Below are 18,794 nucleotides of genomic sequence, written 5' to 3' on the forward strand. Positions count from 1 at the left end.
TGCAAATCAAAATCACAATGAACACCATGTAATCCTTGTGAATTAGAATGACAGTCAATTAAAAACTGAAAAATAACAAATATTTAAAAGAAAATGTAGAGAGGAGAACTCTTACACATTGTAGATTAAAATGTAAACTAGTATAGACACTATAGAAAACAATATGGAGCTGTCTCAAAAACCTCAAACTATGACTAACATGTAATCTGGTAATCAGGCTGTTATGTATGTATCCAAGCAACAGGTACTACTAAGCTATTGCAATATAATGAAAGTTTGACCATTTACATCAAAGTTCATAGAGCTAGATAACATTGTGCTAAGTGAAAAGAACCAAGCATAGAAAGACAAATACTACGTGTTTTCACTCATTTGTGGAAATGAAAGCAATGATTTTATAGAAGAGATAATCATGTAGAAAGGAGAGAGACTAAAGTCTGAAAGTGGTATGTGAAACAAGAAGTGATACCACAGAACTAAAGACTTTGAAAGAGACATACATTATTATATCTTATTTAATGTTAATTTAACATTACTTAAGCAACTGGGAAAATAAAAGGAACTAGAATGATGGTTCAGTGGCTGTTCTTTCAGAGGACCCAGGCTCGATTCTCAGCACCCTTACAGTGGCCCAGAACCACCTGTAACTCCAGTTCCTGAAGATCCAATACTCTTTCTTGACCCCCCAAGAGCATACATGCAGACATGCATGTACATAAGATAAAAACAACTAAATCTAAAACAATTTTTTAAAGAAGTTTGAGAAAAAAATTTCCCCATGACACAGCACTTGTGATTGTTATATGTGCAAGCATATATACATGAACATGTTTCAGGGGAGATGCATACTTTTGATCAGCTAGGTGAATGTAAGATGTACTGCTTTCAGATGTTTTGTTCATATTATGTAGAACTAGAGGAACAATAATGGTCATAGAGTTCCCAAACTGAACATGGGTGCTCTCTATGAGCTTCTCCTACAAAGTCCCTGTCTATGTAAAAGGCTTCACGTGACAACAGCCACAAAATGGTCAATGCAGCAAGAATGTGCAACAAGGCATCATTTTCAGGTAGGTCAATCATTTGTTTATTTGTTTTTGTTTTTTAAGACAGGGCCTCACTGTGTAGCCTTGTATATCCTGTAACTCACTCTAAAGACCAGGCTGGCCTAGAACTTATAGAGATCTTCCTGCCTCTGCCTTCTGACTACTGGCTAAGGGCAGGTGCCACCATCGCCTGGCTGAGTCAGTCAGTATTATGATACATGGAAATTATATCATCTAAAAATATGTGATTATTTTCTGTTTGTTTATTTTCATTAAATTTGGGGCACATAGGATGTTAGTCAATTTATATCTGTGACCCAGACTTTCTTTCTTGCACCTCACACAGCATTTATTCTTATCATCTTATATTTAAATTGAGTATTGCGGTGATATATTGTGTACCTTAATAAAATTTGCCTGAAGATCAGAGAACAAAACAAACCACTAAATTAAACGTAGAGGCCAGGCAGTGTTGGCACACAACTTTAATCCTAGAACTTGGGAGGCAGAGATCCATTTGGATCTCTCTGTGAGTTCAAAGCCACCCTGGATTACATGAAATTGACTCAGTCTAGGGGAGAAAACAGCTTGGTAGTGGTGGCACACACCTTTAATCCCAGTACTGGGAAGCACACATGTCTTTAATCCCAGAAAGTGATGGCTGGGCAAAGAAAAGTATAAAAGACCTGAGGAGACAGAGACTAAAAGCTTTTCAACTGAGGAACCCCTTTTGGCTAGAAAGCTTTCAGGCTGAGGAGTCCTAGAGGTAAGAGATGGCTTCTTCCTTTGTTTCTCTGATCTTTAGGCAAATTTTATTAGGTTTCACAATATATTTGCATAGCTTTTTTTTTTTTTTTTAAACTAGATGAGAATCCCAGGGACCACTGTTTTCAGAGATACCAGGATTATCTTTTTGGTAATATAGAATCTTAAAAAGAAAGAAAGCCCATTGGGCTGGCAGAGAAACAGAAAAGAGAGAATTGTGGTAAAGGAGCCCACCAGTCATGTGGAAAGTACCACACAGAGAAGTGTGCCTTGAGACACTTTACTGAGAAAATCATTCACTCAATGTCTACCTACAGAAGGAGAAGTGGCGTGGGGGAGGATGGTGATGCAACCGTGGCACTTTAGAGTTTCTAAAAGAGAAACCAACTCAGGCTGCAAAATGCAGGTTGCTTCCTGTGCTCACTTGAATAGAGTGTGCGGGGATGAAACTTTCAAGCACGGAGAATAGTAAGACAGAATGAGTGGCGGGTCTGGGTGGGGCACGGAAGCGACGTTGACAGTGGCAGCTTTGGCAGCTTTGGCAGCTTTGGCTGGCCCATTACTGTCATTGCCATTACTCTGCGTTCTTTGTAAGATTCGTATTTTTGACTGAGAGACGAGTCATGGGGAACTAAAATGGCTGTGATTTACTTCAAGTTCTCTGAATTTTGAAACTAATTCCTGCATGAGCCTAAAATTTTGGAAATTGTAGTTAGAACATCCCCAACACTTTCATTGTGTTAAATTAGTGTGTGCCAACGTAATTGAGACACATCCGTGTATTAGTTGCTGATGGAGCTGTTTAGGTTATTCTAAACTAACTACTTTTCTTGTTTTAAATGCTGAAATTTGAAGAATCCCTTCCTGTACGGTGACACAGATTGTGTGTAAGCAATTATAATCTGATGTCTGATCATGATTTTGTGGCTCAAACTTTTTATTGAGAAGGCAGGAAAAGTACTTCTAAAAAATACATGGTTCTAGTTACTCAGATGGGAAATTCAAGTCCAGATAGAACAATGTCAATGATCCAGAGAGACAGGGGCATGCTCACCTCCACTTCTGTTGTAGAGTTCACGACACAGTTTTACAGCTACCTGCTGCAGAGTTTCCATGAGTTTCCTGTTTTGGATCTGGAGGGACTGCAGTTGTCGAGATATGTTGCCCAGCCTTTCATCCTTTTCAGTGATGCTCTCTTGCTGGGTATTGGAGAGCTGGTAGAACTGAAAAACTAAGTCATGTGATGAAGTCAGACTGTACAGCTCATTAACCTGTATCTCTTTTCCGCACATGGGGGAGACAATAAAGCATACAGCTTAACATCTTAGTACCGAGCACTCACATTGCCATAACCAGAGGCATAGTTAATAGTGTCATCTCAGGCAAATTTATATTTTCACCTCTGTTGGAAAATGTGAAGTCATAATAGTGGTTCTTTACTTCAGAAACTAAGAGCCCAATACTAAACTATTTTACGTTCAACAAATACTTTATGCACAGCCAAACCTAAAACCAATCTAAAACTGTGAATCCACTCCTCTGTTGACATTTAGTATGTTGAATATTGGAAGAATGGCAAAATTCATTGTTCATTCCATTGTTAAAATGGTCAGATCTCATTTCCATATTTTTGTAGATTTGTGGTTAGGGTTCATGAGGATAAGTAACATCACTCAACTAAAATATTTCAACAGAGGTTTGAACTTCAGTTTTCTAAATCTAGAGAAATCTGTCATTAGTCATGAGAGTTGCTTTACGTTCCTAAGAAAAACAGGTGATTACAAAACAGTGCTGTATCAGAATGGTGTAAATTTGGGGATAGAGAGAAGTAGAAGAATTTTTTTTTAGTTCTTAAATTTATGTTTATAAATTTAACTTTTGCTTCAAAGAAAATCAGTGTATAACCTCCTGGTCTGTTTTGCTATATGGCTTTTACCTGGGGTCAACTTTGACAATTCAAAAAGGGGCTGTACATTCATTCCTACTGAGTTTCTCTAGGAACACACCATTGCTATCTTGAAATGTAAAGGTTTTTTTTTTGTTTTGTTTTGTTGTTGTTGTTTGTTTTTACACATTCAATATTCCTTGTTGATTTTCACATACTTTTTTTTTTCCCAAGATAACTGTATCTTTTCCCAGGCTTTTTGACAAATATAGTGATTTAGCACTTCTTTGCTCCTTGTGTAGAGGGTGGATGTGTGCAGAAAATACTTCCTCTGCATCAGTCCACAATACCGTGTAAACTTATAGAAGATGCCGGAGCTGTACCACCAGAGCAGCAGGGGAAGAGATAAACCGTGCATGCTCTCTGTAGTGATGATTTACATACTGACATGTAAATGGTTACAATACTTATTTCAAAAGATGTTTTCTTCTAACTCAAAAATACTTGCTGTTTTTTAGTACATCAACTCCTAGTCATTTAAACAGTTGCCTTTAGAAAGAGGATAAGGCTCCAGAATTAGGGTTTCAAGAAACTCATAGCAAGAGTTTCTCCTGCTGGGCAAACCAAGGAATCAGGAACCTCCCCCAGTATAGAGCACAGAGCAGACTTACACACAAGGCCCAGGGCTGCCAGGCCGATGAGCAGCACCAAACACAAGGTCAGCAGGGTCAGGGCCACAGGACGCCAAACTGAAGAAGGAGTCTCATTCTCTGCAGGGAACAAAGAGAAACTGAGGATGGCATTTTCTTTCTCTTGGATTAAAGTCAGTTACATGAGGTACAGAGGTTGGAGGACATTCTAGATGCAAAATGAAGACAGTCAGGACTTTACCCGCTGTCCTCAGAATCACGGCCACAAAACCCACTTAAGCTTCACTTTTACATCTAGTTCATTCATAAGCCCCACCACATCTGATTTCTCCCTGAGTCCTACTGTACAGAGTCACATTATTCATTACTATGACATTTAAATGGTTGTTTTTAGAACCTTATGCTTGTCATAAGGTATAGGCCAGATGTGAAAGCACACACCTTTAATCCTAGCACTTGGGAGGCAGAGGCAGGAATTTCTGTGAGTTGGAGGCCAGCCTGGGCTACAGAGCAAATTCCAGGCCTGCCAGGGTTGCATTGTGAGACCTGTCTCAAAAACAAACAAACAAACAAACGAAAAACAAAAATGAATGTGAAAGATTCTTAAATATGCCCAACATGAGACGGCATGGTGGTGCACACCTACAATCCCAACAGCGTAGATAGAGATAATCAGGAGTTCAAAGTCATCTTTAACTACATTAGAGAGTTAGAGATCAACTAGTGATGACAAAAATAAACAAAACACTCAAAACCCAAGAATCCCAAGCCTTACCAAGGAGCAACTTTTTTTTACATCATCAGGAAAACTTTGGAATTAAATTGTTCTTGATTTTGCAAAATATGCCCTGCCCACAGTGTTCCAGTGTCTTTAGGAACACAAATGGCATGTTCACCACCAGAAATGATGGTTTTGTTAATTATTTTTTGGGTTTCTTATGTAAGAGTTCTAATTTGCAAGAATCTTATATATTCATTTACTAGATTTATATCTTCCTCAAACTAAATTATAAAGGAACATGACCGTCATTTCTCAGAGATGGATGTAACTATTTCAAAGTTCACACCAGTCAAACAATAAATGAAAAACAAAGAAACACTAGGGCAGGATCCTCTTCTTGACTTTGTTCCCATGGGTTTGACCTGTCACAGTAGAGTAGCCACTGTGTCACCAGGACACCCATCACCTGGTGAGATCATTTATTTAGGTTATGACCAAAGGCAGCTGACAGATTTAAACTCTCCTCCAGTGCAGACAACATCTTGGGTTTGTAACTAGAATAGAACAAAAGCAGAGTGGAACCAGAAATTCTATACTCTTTATGTTCAAATTAATTAAGAATTCAAGTCAGTTTCTGAAACAGAAAGAACAAACATGCATAAATTCACTTCTGACTCACTAGAAACCCACTGGCCACACTGACCAGAATTAGGCAGGCCATCTTCACTCTCCCTGTTGTCCTCCAATTCCAACCCCTAATCGCACCTCCAGCTCATAGCACACAACCTACTGAGGGCCCTCCTATCTTGGTCTCTAAATATTGACCCTCACACATTGATACTGTGAGACTTCAACACCTCACACTCACCAATAGGCAGGTCATCCAGACAAAACTAAATAACCCCCCCACCCCAAAATGCTGATGATAAATGATGTCCTAAACAAAATGGACTTAATAGACATGTACAGAACATTTCCCCCAAACACACACACACACACACACACACACACACACACACACACACATATACACCCTCTTCTCAGTAGCTCATTCCAAAATTGACCACATATTAGGAAACAAATCAAGTTTCTATAGATACAAGAAAGTTGAAATAACACCCTGTATCCTATCTGAACACCATGGTTTAAAGCTGGATATCAGTGACAGCAGAAACAACAGGAAGCTTACAAACTCATAGAAACTGAACAATTCACTACTGAATGAAAAATGGGTCAAGATGAAATTTAAAAAGTAATTTAGAATTGAATGAAAATGAAAACACAACGTACCCAAACTTATGGGAAACAATGAAGGTGGTTCTAAGAGGCAAGCTCATAGCACTAAGTGCTCACAGTGTTAAAAAAAATAATTGGAGAGGTATTATATTATTGACTTGATACACCTGAAAGCTCTAGAACGAAAAGAAGGAATGACATCCAAAAGGAGTAGATAACAAGAAATAATAAAACTCAGGGATGAAATAAATAAAATAGAGACAAAGTATAATTTTTAAAATCAATGAAATAGAGTTGGTTCTTTGAGAAAATCAGTAAGATTGACACTTATTTAAATTAATTAAAGGTGAGGGAGAAAAGATAAAAATAACAAAATTAAAAACAAAATGAGGACATAAAAACAGACACCAAGGAAATCCAGAGATTCATAAGGACATACTTTGGCAACCTATAATTCACCAAATTGGAAAACTGAAAAGAAATGGATAATTTTCTTGATAAATATGATTTACCAAAGTTAAATTAAGATCAGATAAGCAATGTAAACAGATCTATAACCTCTAGTAAAATATAACCAGTCATTAAAAGTCTGCTATAAAAAAAGATTATGGCCAGATAGTTTAGCATGGAATTGTGTCAACTTTCAAAGATTTAACTCCAACATTCCTCAAATTATTCTACAAAATAGAAACAGGGGATACTGCCTGATTCTTTTTACTAGGCCATAGTTACCCTGTGGTTGATATATTTTGCACCCCAATAAACTTATTTGGGGGTCAGAGAACAGAATAGCCACTATATTAAACATAAGTTTAGGCAGTGGTAGCACACATCTTTAATCCTATCATACTGGACATAGAGATCCGTTTGGATCTCTGAGTTCAAAGCCACATTGGAAACACCCAGATATAGTAACACATGCCTTTAATCCCAGGAAGCAGAAAGGTATATAAGGTGTGCGGACCAGGAACTAGAGCCTTTTTAAGCTTTTAGGTTTTAGCAGCAGTTCAGCTGAGATCCATTTGGATGAAGATTCAGATGCTTTCAGCCTGAGGAAACAAGATCAGCTGAGGAACTGGCAAGGTGAGGTTGGATGTGGCTTGTTCTGTTTCTTTGATCATTCAGCATTCACCCCAATACCTGGATCCGGGTCTGTTTTTAATTAGTAAGACCTTTTAAGATTTGTGCTACATTAGCCTGATATCTAAACCATGTAAAGACCCAACAAAGAAAGAAGATTACAGACTAATTACCCTGATGAACATAAATGCAAAGGTTCACAGTGATATACTTGCAAACTGAAACCAAGAACCCATTAAAAAGATCATCTACCACAATCAAGTAGGCTTCATCCCAGAGAAGCAGGGATGGTTCAATATACATAAATCAATAAATGTTATCCACCATATGAATGACAAAAACCACAAGACCATCTCATTAGATGTAGAAAAGGCCTGTGATAAAAGCCAACACCCCATTCATGATAAAAGTCCTGTAGAGAATATGGAAGGGATATAAGAAACATACCTCAAAATAAGAGGCGATTTACAGCAAATCAACAGCCAACATCAACGTAAGTGAAGAGAAAATCAAAGCACTTTCTACTAAAATAAGAAACAAGACAAGGTTGTTCACTCTCTCTATACCTATTCAATACAGTACTTGAAGTCTTAGCTAGAGTAATAAGACAACTGAAGGAGACCAAGAGGTCACAATTAGGAAGGGAGGAAGTCAATGTGTTTTTATTTGCAGATGATATGAAATGCTAAGTGCCAAAGACACATACAGTGGATGACAACTGATATTCAGGTGTCAGCCCACCAGACGAGTAATTCTCTAATGGAGGAACCTCGTATCAAGCAAGGCTTACCAGGCTACAGACTCTGAATACTGTTGGCTTCTGTACGTAATTTTCTCATGTGCTACTGTAATTCTTCCCTGAAACAAGATAGGGGATTCTTCCCACAGCCTGGATTGGTAGTGTGTTTTCTTCAGGATATTGGGCATACTTATTTCTATGGATTGACAGGAAGATGATTTCTACTTATACTGTGTAACTATTGTGAATAAAATATACTTTCACAGCTAGGCCTTTGTTCCACAAAAACTGTGGGAAACTTAGAAAACTGTTTTATATCAGAGCTCAGGCTGACACAGGAAAACAGCTGAGTCAAAACCAGCTAAATTCCTTTCATCTTTATGCTGAGAATTACAGTTACAGGTTTCTTGTACATCATGAGGTAACACAAAGCTTTTAAAGAACTTTTGATTAGTCCAAGTGCCTTGCTGTCACAAGGTCACATAGCTGAACTGCCTGGCTAGGTTGTAAACACAAAGACAGCTCAATTACTACTAGCTGGCAAATGGTTCAGTCCTTGCACCCACTCCTGACCTCAATTTGTATAAATATATTGTGACTAGTCAAAGCTACAGAAAATAACTTGACTCTAGCCCCTAATGAGGGCTATAGGTGTTCGTAGATAATCAGAAGCTACACACAGGATAGGAAAATATATTTCAAGATTTAAAAACACTTTTATTGTCACTGTGCTCTTGGAGAATGCTCTAGTGAGCTCATATTAAGAATATTAAGGCAAACCTGAGTTCTTACCAAAGCATTTATGACAATACTTACAGAAAGCCCAGCACTTCTGCCAATCTCAAAATGCTAGATAAACGTAATGACTGACTCTTATTTGCAACTGCAATTGCACTTTACTGCCAATTAGGAAGTTGAGAGATTTATTACTTGTATGTCAATCGGGATGACTCTGTTTCATATTGTTTACTTAAATGTGACCTTAAAATATAACTCCTATATTCAACATAAAAGTATATATATATGTGTGTGTGTGTGTGTGTGTGTGTGTGTGTGTGTGTATGTGTGTGTGTATACATATATATATGTATATATACATAGAGAATATATATATATATATATATATATATATATATATATATATATATGTATATATACATACAGAGAGAGAAAGAGAGAGCCTTCATGAGAGAATAGACAGAGAAGCCTAGATGAGAAAAGAGAACAAATACAAAAATAAAATTACCATCAGAGTGTGTATGTTTCTTCTTATACCTCTTTGATTAAAAAAAAGTCATAAATTTTGCTATACTGCAGCTTTTTCCTTCAACCCTGTCCTTCAACACTAGGAGCAGGTCTCCATGGGCTGTAATAATGAAAGTAGACGTAAGTGACCCTATAATTTCCACTAGCAAACTCCTACAGCTAATAAACACTTTCAGCAAAGTGGCAGCATACAAAATTGATTCATGAACCCAGTAGCCTTCCTATATACAAAAGAAAAACAGACAGAGAAAGAAATCAGGGAAACAATATCTTTCACAATAGCATCAAAGACAACAACAACAAAAAACAACCCACACAAGATATATTTGTGTAACTCTAACCAGGAAAGTGAAAGGCTTACAAAATACAAACTTTAAGACACTGAAGAAAGAAATTGAGGAAGGTATCAGAAATGGAAATATCTCCCAATCCTATGGATTAGTAGGATTAGTAAAGTAAAAATGATAGTTTTTATCAATAGCAATATTCAGATTCAGTGTGCTTCCTATCATAATCCCAACACAATTATTCACAGAACTTGAAAGGACAATGTTCAGCCTCATATAGAAACATATGATCATGAATGATAAAAAGATCATGAATGATAAAAAGAACTGCTTGCTGCATGGTGATGGTGCACAACTTTAATCCCAGCACTCAGTAAGTCAGGAGGCAGAGCAGGTGGATCTCTGAGTTTGAGACCAGCCTGGTCTACAGAGAGAGTTCCAGGACAGCCAGGGCTACACAGAAAAACCCTGTCTTTAAAAAACATTAAATAAATAAATAAATAAATAAATAAACAAACAAATAAATAAATAATAAAATTTTAAAAAATGCTGAAGGTATCAACGCTGCTGATTTCTGATTCCAAACTGTACTATAGAGTTATAGGAGTAAAAACAACATGGTATTGGCACAAAAATAGACACATTGATCAATGGAATGAAGTTGAAGACCCAAACATAAATTAACACACCTATGGACACTTGATTGTTTTTATAACAAAGCCAAAAATACACACACACACACACACACACAAATACATTATTATCAACAAATGATGCTAGCCAAATTGGACAGCTGCATGTAGAAGAATCCAAATAGATCATACGTATCATTCTGCACAAAAATCCACTCCACTTTAAGTGGATCAAATAACTCAATATAAGGCCAAATACACTAAATCTGACAGAAGAGAAACTAAGAAATAATTTTCAACTCATTAGCACAAGAAAACACTTTCTTACCCAAACACCATTAGCACAGGCACTAAGATCAACAATTTAATAATCAGGACCTCATGAACTGAAAAGCTTCTGCATAGCAAAAGAAACCATCATTCACAGTGGCAGCCTACAGAATAGGAAAATATTTTTACCAACTACATACCCAATAGAGGAATAATATCTAAATTACATAAAGAACTCAAAAACTTAGACATCAAGAAAACAATCCAATTAAAAAATGGGATACAGAGCTACACATAGTATTCTCAAAAAAGGATTCACAAATGTCTGAGAAACATTTAAAGAAATGTTCAACATCCTTAGTCATCAGGGAAGCCCAGATCCAAACTGCTTTGAAATTTCTTCATCCACCAGTCAGAATGGCCAAGATTAATAAAACAAATAACAGCTCATGATGGCGAGCATGTGGGGTAATTGGAACACTCATTCATTACTGGTGGGAGTGTAAGCTTATACAGTCTCTATAAAATCAGTGTGGTAGTTCATCAGGAAGTTAAGAATAGATATACCTCCAGATCCAGCTATTTGCTTGGGCAAATACCCAAAGAAAGCTTCATCTTACCACAGAGATGCTTGTTCAACCATGCTCATTGCTGCTTCATCCATAATAGCCAATAATTAGAAACAACCTAGATGTCTGCCATCAGCTAAATGGATAAAGAAAATGTAGTATAATTAACAATGGAATATTGCTGAGCTTAAAAGAAATGAAATGAAATTTACAAATAAATGGATAGGGCTAGGAAAAAATCATCCTGATTGGATAACCTGTACATAGAAAGAAAAATATGGTATGTATTTAGTTATATGTGGATGTTAACTGTTAAGTCTTAGGTAAGCAAGCTACAATCCATATAACTGCAGAAGTTTGGTATAGACTAAGGGAAGGGGAAGTGGAATAAATAGTTAGGGATAGACAAGGTGGGGGGGACCAGAACAGAAGGATCAAATGGGGATGGAGTAGAAGAGGGACCAGAGGAGAGAATACAGGGAGTGACACCTAAAAATAAGGCCAATTGGGGGGTCATATAGAAGCTTAGTAGGATATAAGCTTCCTAAAATATATACACATGTGAAAGCAATCTAAATAAAATCACCAAATAATGGGGGAGATGGAGCTCCAATTGGACATCTCTAGTTACAAATGAAGCTACCAGTACCAGGAATGTGTTTCATCTGACAGAGTTACTGGCCCCATGGATACCCACAAACAAACCAGGCTATTGGTTGCTCTCCACAAACTGATGGTAAGGCCCTGTTGCTGAAGACAATGCCTACATAATTCTGTTGAACATAGACAATTTGTGATGAAAAGGCCTACCTAAAGCTGTCACCCCTACTGACTAGAGTTCATGATATGTTATCTACACTCTACAAAAGGAGAAAAGTAACCACTAATAGCCCAGCTACACACCCTTTGATCTGCAAGATTCACTAGTGCAATAACAGAACAAAGATGCAGTAGTATCCAACCAATATCAGGCTGTATTTAAGGCCCACTTCATGAGATGGAACCCTTCCCCAACAATGCTCAACTGGCTAAGAACCTGAAACTAGATAGACAAGAGCTCTAAGGGAAAACTAAATACTACTGTTCTGATAAAGGAACACAGCAATAAAATGATTTCTAATGACATTTTGCTGTACTCATAGATCTGTGCCTTGCTCAGCCATCATTAGAAAAGCTTCCTCCTGTAACAGATAGGAAAAAATACAGTGATCCACAGACAATGTGCAGAAAAAATGAGATGTCTTGGAACACTCAGTTCTAAATGCAGTGCCTCTATCAAATCCCCCTCTCACGGTTCAAGGAACCTTGCAGAGGAAAAGGCAGAAAGAGTTTAAGAGCCGGGGGTGGGGTGGGGATGAAGGATGCCAAGAAAATAAGAAATTCTAAACACAGCTGGACTAACGCACATATGAACTCACAGACAGTGGCAGCATGCACAGGGTCTGTATGGCTCTGTACCAAATGGGATTCCAGCAATGAGATGAGAAGTGGATACATGTCCCCATTCTTAACTGTCAGTGGCCATGTCAGAGGAGCTGCAGTCAGCAATGGAACTTATGGAATACAATCCACCAGAAAGCAGAGTTGTGATGGGTACATTCTGGAGAAGCAAAGCCCTCGGAAGATTGTCTCCAGAATGCCCCTTGCTCCAGGTGTGCTTCCTCCTGCCTGCTACTCTCATGTTCCTTCTGTACCTGGCACGGTGATCCCTTTCATTACTGTGTGAAAGGATCCTCTGTATCTAGTATAGTGTGATTGTTTCATGGGAAAACCCACTCCCCACTGGGCAATTTACATGCAAGATCATAATGAAGATGACTTTTAAAAGAGCAATGATGCTTAGTTGAATCAATGATTTAATTGAACTTTCTGAGTCAGTCAAATAGATACAGGTGACTAAGAGCGTGGAGATAATTTGGGAAATGGTTTAGGCTATTCTGGCAATTATTCCAATAAGAGATACAAATAAGGCAAAAATAGGCTAGAAATCCCCTTTGAGATTTGCAGAGGATGGAAAATAAGAACAAGGACATTTCATGCATTATAGATCCATGAATTCTGCCTGTGGATAAACAGACTGATGATCAAAAAAGCAATTATGTCCCTACACCCGTGGTTAGGCCTGAATTCCTTGGTCATGTAGTTTACAGAATTAATCACAAGTTTAGGTGTGCACCTTTAAAAAACAAAGTTGCGAAAGGAAATCAAATGACCCCATTGTGTGTAAAGAAAAACAGATGGTTAGCTGAGCACTTGTTTAAAGTTTTTGTAGAGTAGAAACAGGATAGGAATCTGCTACACCGAAACCAAAGACAGCTGCCTGCCATCACAAAGGAATGGGCTGACATAGACTCGGCTTGCTTAAAACTTTGTTAGTCAACTATAAAAGAACTACTGCTTTAGAGTGAAGATGTTATAGTAGAAAAATTAATACAAAGAAAAATGTTTAAATACTTGTGGGCATCTTAGGAAAACATGTAACGTGATCATAATGTGATTTCTTCCTATGTAACGATTTTAATTTGTTTTTGGAAAATATGTAACTGGTGGTTGTGAGTTAATCATTTCTTGCGTAGAAATCCTTATCTTGAGTGGTAAAAAGGGATAAGAGGTGAAGAAAAAGCAACAACAGAAAGGGAAAAATAAAATGAAGGTGTAAGTTTTGCTCTTCAGATAAAGTCCAAATGTCTGTCTGTCTAGTAGTTCACTGGCTCCATATCTCCTCTCTAGTAGGAGCTGGTCCTCTCAACACTTAACTCAGAAGTTATCTTCAATTGATAATCATTTGCAAATGAAAAATTAGTTTTCTACAGTGTAACCTCAATGAGAACAAACCGTTCTTAAAAGCACGCCCCATGCTCAGCAGTAGATGGCTTACACAAAACAAACTCAGCTGCAACTTCGGGGGTTCTTTCTCTCTTCATGTTTAGTCACGGATTTATTTCTTCTTCTTCTTCTTCTTCTTCTTCTTCTTCTTCTTCTTCTTCTTCTTCTTCTTCTTCTTCTTCTTCTTCTTCTCCTCCTCCTCCTCTCCTCCTCCTCCTCCTCCTCCTCCCCCTCCTTCTTCTCCTCCTCAGCCTCCTTCTTCCTCTTCCTCTTCCTCTCCTTCCCCTTCTCCTTCTCCTTCTTCTCCTTCTGCTCCTCCTCCTCCACTTCCTCCTCCTCCTACTTCCCCTTCCTCTTCCTCTTCTTCCCCTTCTCCTTCTCCTTCTTTCTCCTCCTCCTCCTTCTTCAGCTTACAGGTCCTTTGTATATACATTACCGCTTTCAGTTTTGTGCTTTTATAGGATTCCTGTGTGTGTTAACTTATGTGTTTATTTGTCTATGTATGTTTCTTGTGCTTTTTCTTTGGATCTTTTTTTATGTTCATTCTGTCCTATTCCAATTTGTTTATTTTTGTTTTTCCTATTTTATTTTATCATTATTATTTTGATGCCTATTTATTTTCTGATGAGAGACAGAGGGGGGTGTGGATTCATATGGGAGGGGAGAAAGAGAGGCTCTTGGAGGAGTTGGGGGAGGGGAGACTGTAATCAATATATGAAAAAATTCTATTTTCTTCGTTCTTTTGTGTTTTTTTTTATTCTTTGTTTTTTGCTTTTTTTGAGTCAGGGTTTCTCTGTGCAACAAATCCAGCTGTCCTGGAACTTGCTCTGAAGACAAAGCTGGCCTAGAACTCACAGAGATCTGCCTGCCTCTGCCTCCTGAGTGCTAGGATTAAAGGTGTGTGTCACAACACCCTGTCAAAATCTATTTTCAATAAAATCAAAATAGAGAAAAAAACCCACTTCCTCCAGAGAGATCCTCTATATTATGTATTCTAGGCACAATGATGTGAGCTCATCACTCTTGCCGAAGTGAAGGAGTAATGATAGTATGGACATAGGAAATATGGTGCCTATCCATCTGAATTTACATATAGTAAGGAAAATAAGTCAAAATTCAGAGAGGAAACATATGGGTGTATTTTAAAATGTGACTCATGTTTTTAAACAATCATTTCAATAGATAGTTCACATTCGATTTAAAAGAAATTTAAAGTACTTTTCATAGATTATAGCAATTTCATTATGATTCCACCTGATTTAATGACTTCCAATAGCTGTATTGCAATTGAGACAAAAATCCCAGAATACACTCTTTCTTAGCCAGATCCTATCCCATTGTTCTTGTCCCAAATGTCCCCCTGCTGCTCCAGAGTTCCACTCACAGAACCCTCCTGTGGTGTCCTTGTGGCCCTCAGACTGAACTCTCCCTTAGTTCTCTGTGTTCTCCCTACCTCTGTGTCTGCACCGGAGCTCTCATGGTGGAATGGCAATGAACTTGCCAGTTTCCCTTTTTCCTGGATGCTGTTTTCCCCTCTGCCTGTTTTTCTTCCTGCTGTGAGTGTAAAGTTTCTGAATTCTAACCCATATTTCCCAACGATGCTGAACCATCTCTCTAGGGACAACTTCCTTCTTAAAAGAGATTTTTTTTTTCTTCACAAAAATAAGCTGCCTGGGAGTTGTTTAATTTGGGTTTGGCTTTCTTGTAGTTTTGGGTTTCGCAGGAGAATCTCTAAGCTGACTTGTGAGGCATGTTTATAAAGAGGTATGGATAGGCCAAGGAATGATATAAACATTCCCAAGAATGCTGAGATATATATAGAAGAGAACACCACCTTCCTGTGTCTCTTAATACTGCTATGCTATAAAACGCTAGAGTGCCATTGTTGAGTTTTGAATATAAACCCCTTTGTTGTTCCATGAAACTTGGCAGATGAAGATATTGTCATACTTAATTAGTTGTTCTTCACTGGGCATCAGAGGAAACCTCTGCACTCCCACAAACCAAGAGCACACCGGAAATGAAACAGACATCATTAAATAAAGGCTAAAGGTGTAGCCCTGAAGGACAAGGGATCTTAGAAGCTGGAAGGAAAAAAAAAAAACCAAAAAACAAAAAAACAGAGAATTTAAGGATACTTGAGGTAGAGCTAGGATGAGCTCATTGCCCTGTACTTTGTACATTCCTGGTGAAATAGGAATCTCAGTGAAACATGTCAACATGTGTGCTGATGTGTACGATATTTCAAAGACTGCTTTCTGAGTCTTTCACACCATTGTACTCTTGACAGATTTCAAGGATGGAGCATTTCTAGCCCAGATCTAGCTTCTGGCTGTATTTTTTAAGTTTAAATGTTGTCTTTTCTAGAACTTCTTCTTCTTTTTTTTTTTTTTTTAATTGTTGTCATCCTCTTGGTGGGCATCTGTGAGGTTGAAGTCTCTTTTTTGTATGAAGTAACTCCAGAGAGGCAACTAGTCTCTATAGATCAACTTTCGTATTCTCTGCATGTAAATGATGCTATCCTTCCTATTGTTTACAAAGGAGAGCACAGGGCCCACCTGGGTATTCTTTCCATATGGATGACTGAAGTGTCCTGGGTAAGAAGCAGGCTGAAGAATTTACATCTAAGAACATATCAGCAATTTCAGAATATCAATGAGTTTCTAATCTGTAATAAAGTGCAATACGTTCTTCAGTAAACTATGAGTGAGTCTGTTTTATAACCCAATGAAGTTGTTTAATTAATGAAACATAGTTTAAATATGAAATTATCAAGCCAAGCCGGATGGTACATACCTCTACTCTCAGTACTTGGGAAATTGGGGCAAGAGGATTCTTGTGAGTTTGTGGCCAGCAGAGACTACATGGTAAGTTCAAGGCCAGCCTGGGACACATAGCAAACCCTTATCTCAATAAACAAGCAAACAAACAAAAACTATTAATGATGGCTGCTGAAATTCTTAAATTACAAAGATAAATGTCTTAAATGAATTGCCTCATCTGTTTTCAAGAACACTCTCTAGAGTAGAGATTATTATTCTGTTTTGCACGTGAGGAATGTCCTGCTCTGGGGAATGTTCGATGTCCTACAGAGAAACATGTAGCCACTATTAATAACAGTGAGTGAACTGTACATACTGTTTACTTAAGTGTATAATTGCATTTAATCCTTATTTAGTTAAGAAAATGGTTGTCCAGAAGTATCTTTCTTCTTAGGTGTGTGCCGAGAGCAATAACGGAGCCTGAAAAGCAAATCAATGAACACTGTCAATCATAACCTTCCTCCCAACTTCTTACATTAATATTCAACCTTTTATGGAAATCCTATTTGGAATTATAAAAAGACCCCACTGGTGTCTGAGGGTTTGTAACTTCTCATTCCTACATTACAAATTATCTCAGTTGGGATTATAAAGTATAGTTCTCCACTCTTCTAAAAAGATTAACTTTATAAAATACAAATGTAATCATACCTCGTTTTTCTTTGCAGAAAAAAAATGTTTACCCCGAATCATTTTTTAAGCAAAAATTATTAGCAAGGGCTCCAGATAATTATTTTTAAGCCTCTATTCCTTTCCTAAATTCTCTGCATCCATTTCTTCTTCTGAGAACTTCTATCTTCAGCTGAATAGTCACCTACAACACTTTGTAACAAGTGTTGTCATGATTCTCAAAGCCAACTTACTCTGATCTAAATCCTAATCCAAAATTAGTACCATATTTTTTTCCTCCAAATTCTTATTTGTCTTAATTTTGTTCAAGGCTAGTTGTTCCTTTATGATGTCACTTCTACAATGTAATCCACAAAGTGGAAAAGTCACCCAATGTTCCAGCTTGCTCTTCTGGCAAATCCAGGCTGAACCGTGTAGATCTGGGAAAATTGACACCTTCTCTAGGGATGCACAAAGCAAACAGTCACTTGCTCAGTTCTGAGTGCCTTCTGTGGTCTCCAACATGTCTTCAACAACACTGAGCATTTTTAACTGTTGATTTTGATTATTCTGTGGTTTCAATTGCCTCAAAAAAAAAAAAAAAAAAAAAAAAAAAAAGGACCTCCTCTTAATATTTAGTGGGCATGACTAGAAGATGTATGAGATCATGGAGATGTGACTTGTTCCTTGTTGTTGCAATGCAGATGTGTAAAAATGAAACTAAAAAGCTGGAAAATTGGAACAATATTGCAATAATAAGGGTATGGCAAAGCAGAACTTGAATTGATTTTTAAATGTTTTTCTTTTTTTCTTTTATCTTTTTTTTTTTTTTTTTTGAGCCAATGATCGAACCCAGGGCCTTGTGCTTCCTAGGCAAGCACTCTACCACTGAGCTAATCCCCAACCCTTTTTTTTTTTTAATCTTTATGTTCCTTTATTGGAGCAAGATTCTTGATGTAAACAGAGTCCTGTGCAGAAATTACACACTGTCCATTTAGACAGATTTTGGTTACACTTTGCCTATTGATGGAGTAGTTCCATTTATAAAGTTTTATATATCAAAAAGCTTTGAATTTGACCAGGCTGTCCATTAATCATCTCTGAAAAAGTGAGATTTAATTTTAGCTCTATTTTACAGCATTAAAAAGCTTATGCATCAGGTAGCTTCCCAAAACATTATTCTCTGCACAATGGCGTGGAGCAGACAGAGCTTTTCATCCACCCAGATTCAGAGTCACAGCTGAGAGCTTCTGCTACATACCTGGGACAGAGCACTCCTGACCCCCCATGGACTGCATATTCTGATAGTCCACTTTCTTGGCCAGTTCATACTGCCAATGCAGACACACCAGCAGCTGTCTTTTGTACAGATGGCATTAGAGTCACAGTCT

At 37.7% G+C, this 18,794-nt stretch overlaps 1 protein-coding gene across 2 annotated transcripts in view; it reads right to left on the bottom strand.

The window, feature by feature from the left end:
* Nucleotides 1–18,794, bottom strand: part of Clec1a (C-type lectin domain family 1 member A) — a 32,710-nt gene that overhangs the window by 7,235 nt on the left and 6,681 nt on the right. For both annotated transcript variants that reach the window (XM_036181691.1, XM_036181692.1), the window contains exons 2-3: nt 4,368–4,466; nt 2,866–3,042 (exon numbers count right to left, since the gene is read on the bottom strand). In XM_036181691.1, coding sequence (XP_036037584.1) covers nt 2,866–3,042; nt 4,368–4,466 — 276 coding nt within the window. The remainder of the gene's footprint in view (nt 1–2,865; nt 3,043–4,367; nt 4,467–18,794) is intronic.

The sequence above is a fragment of the Onychomys torridus genome, chromosome 3 (assembly GCF_903995425.1).
Source record: "Onychomys torridus chromosome 3, mOncTor1.1, whole genome shotgun sequence".
NCBI lineage: Eukaryota > Metazoa > Chordata > Mammalia > Rodentia > Cricetidae > Onychomys > Onychomys torridus.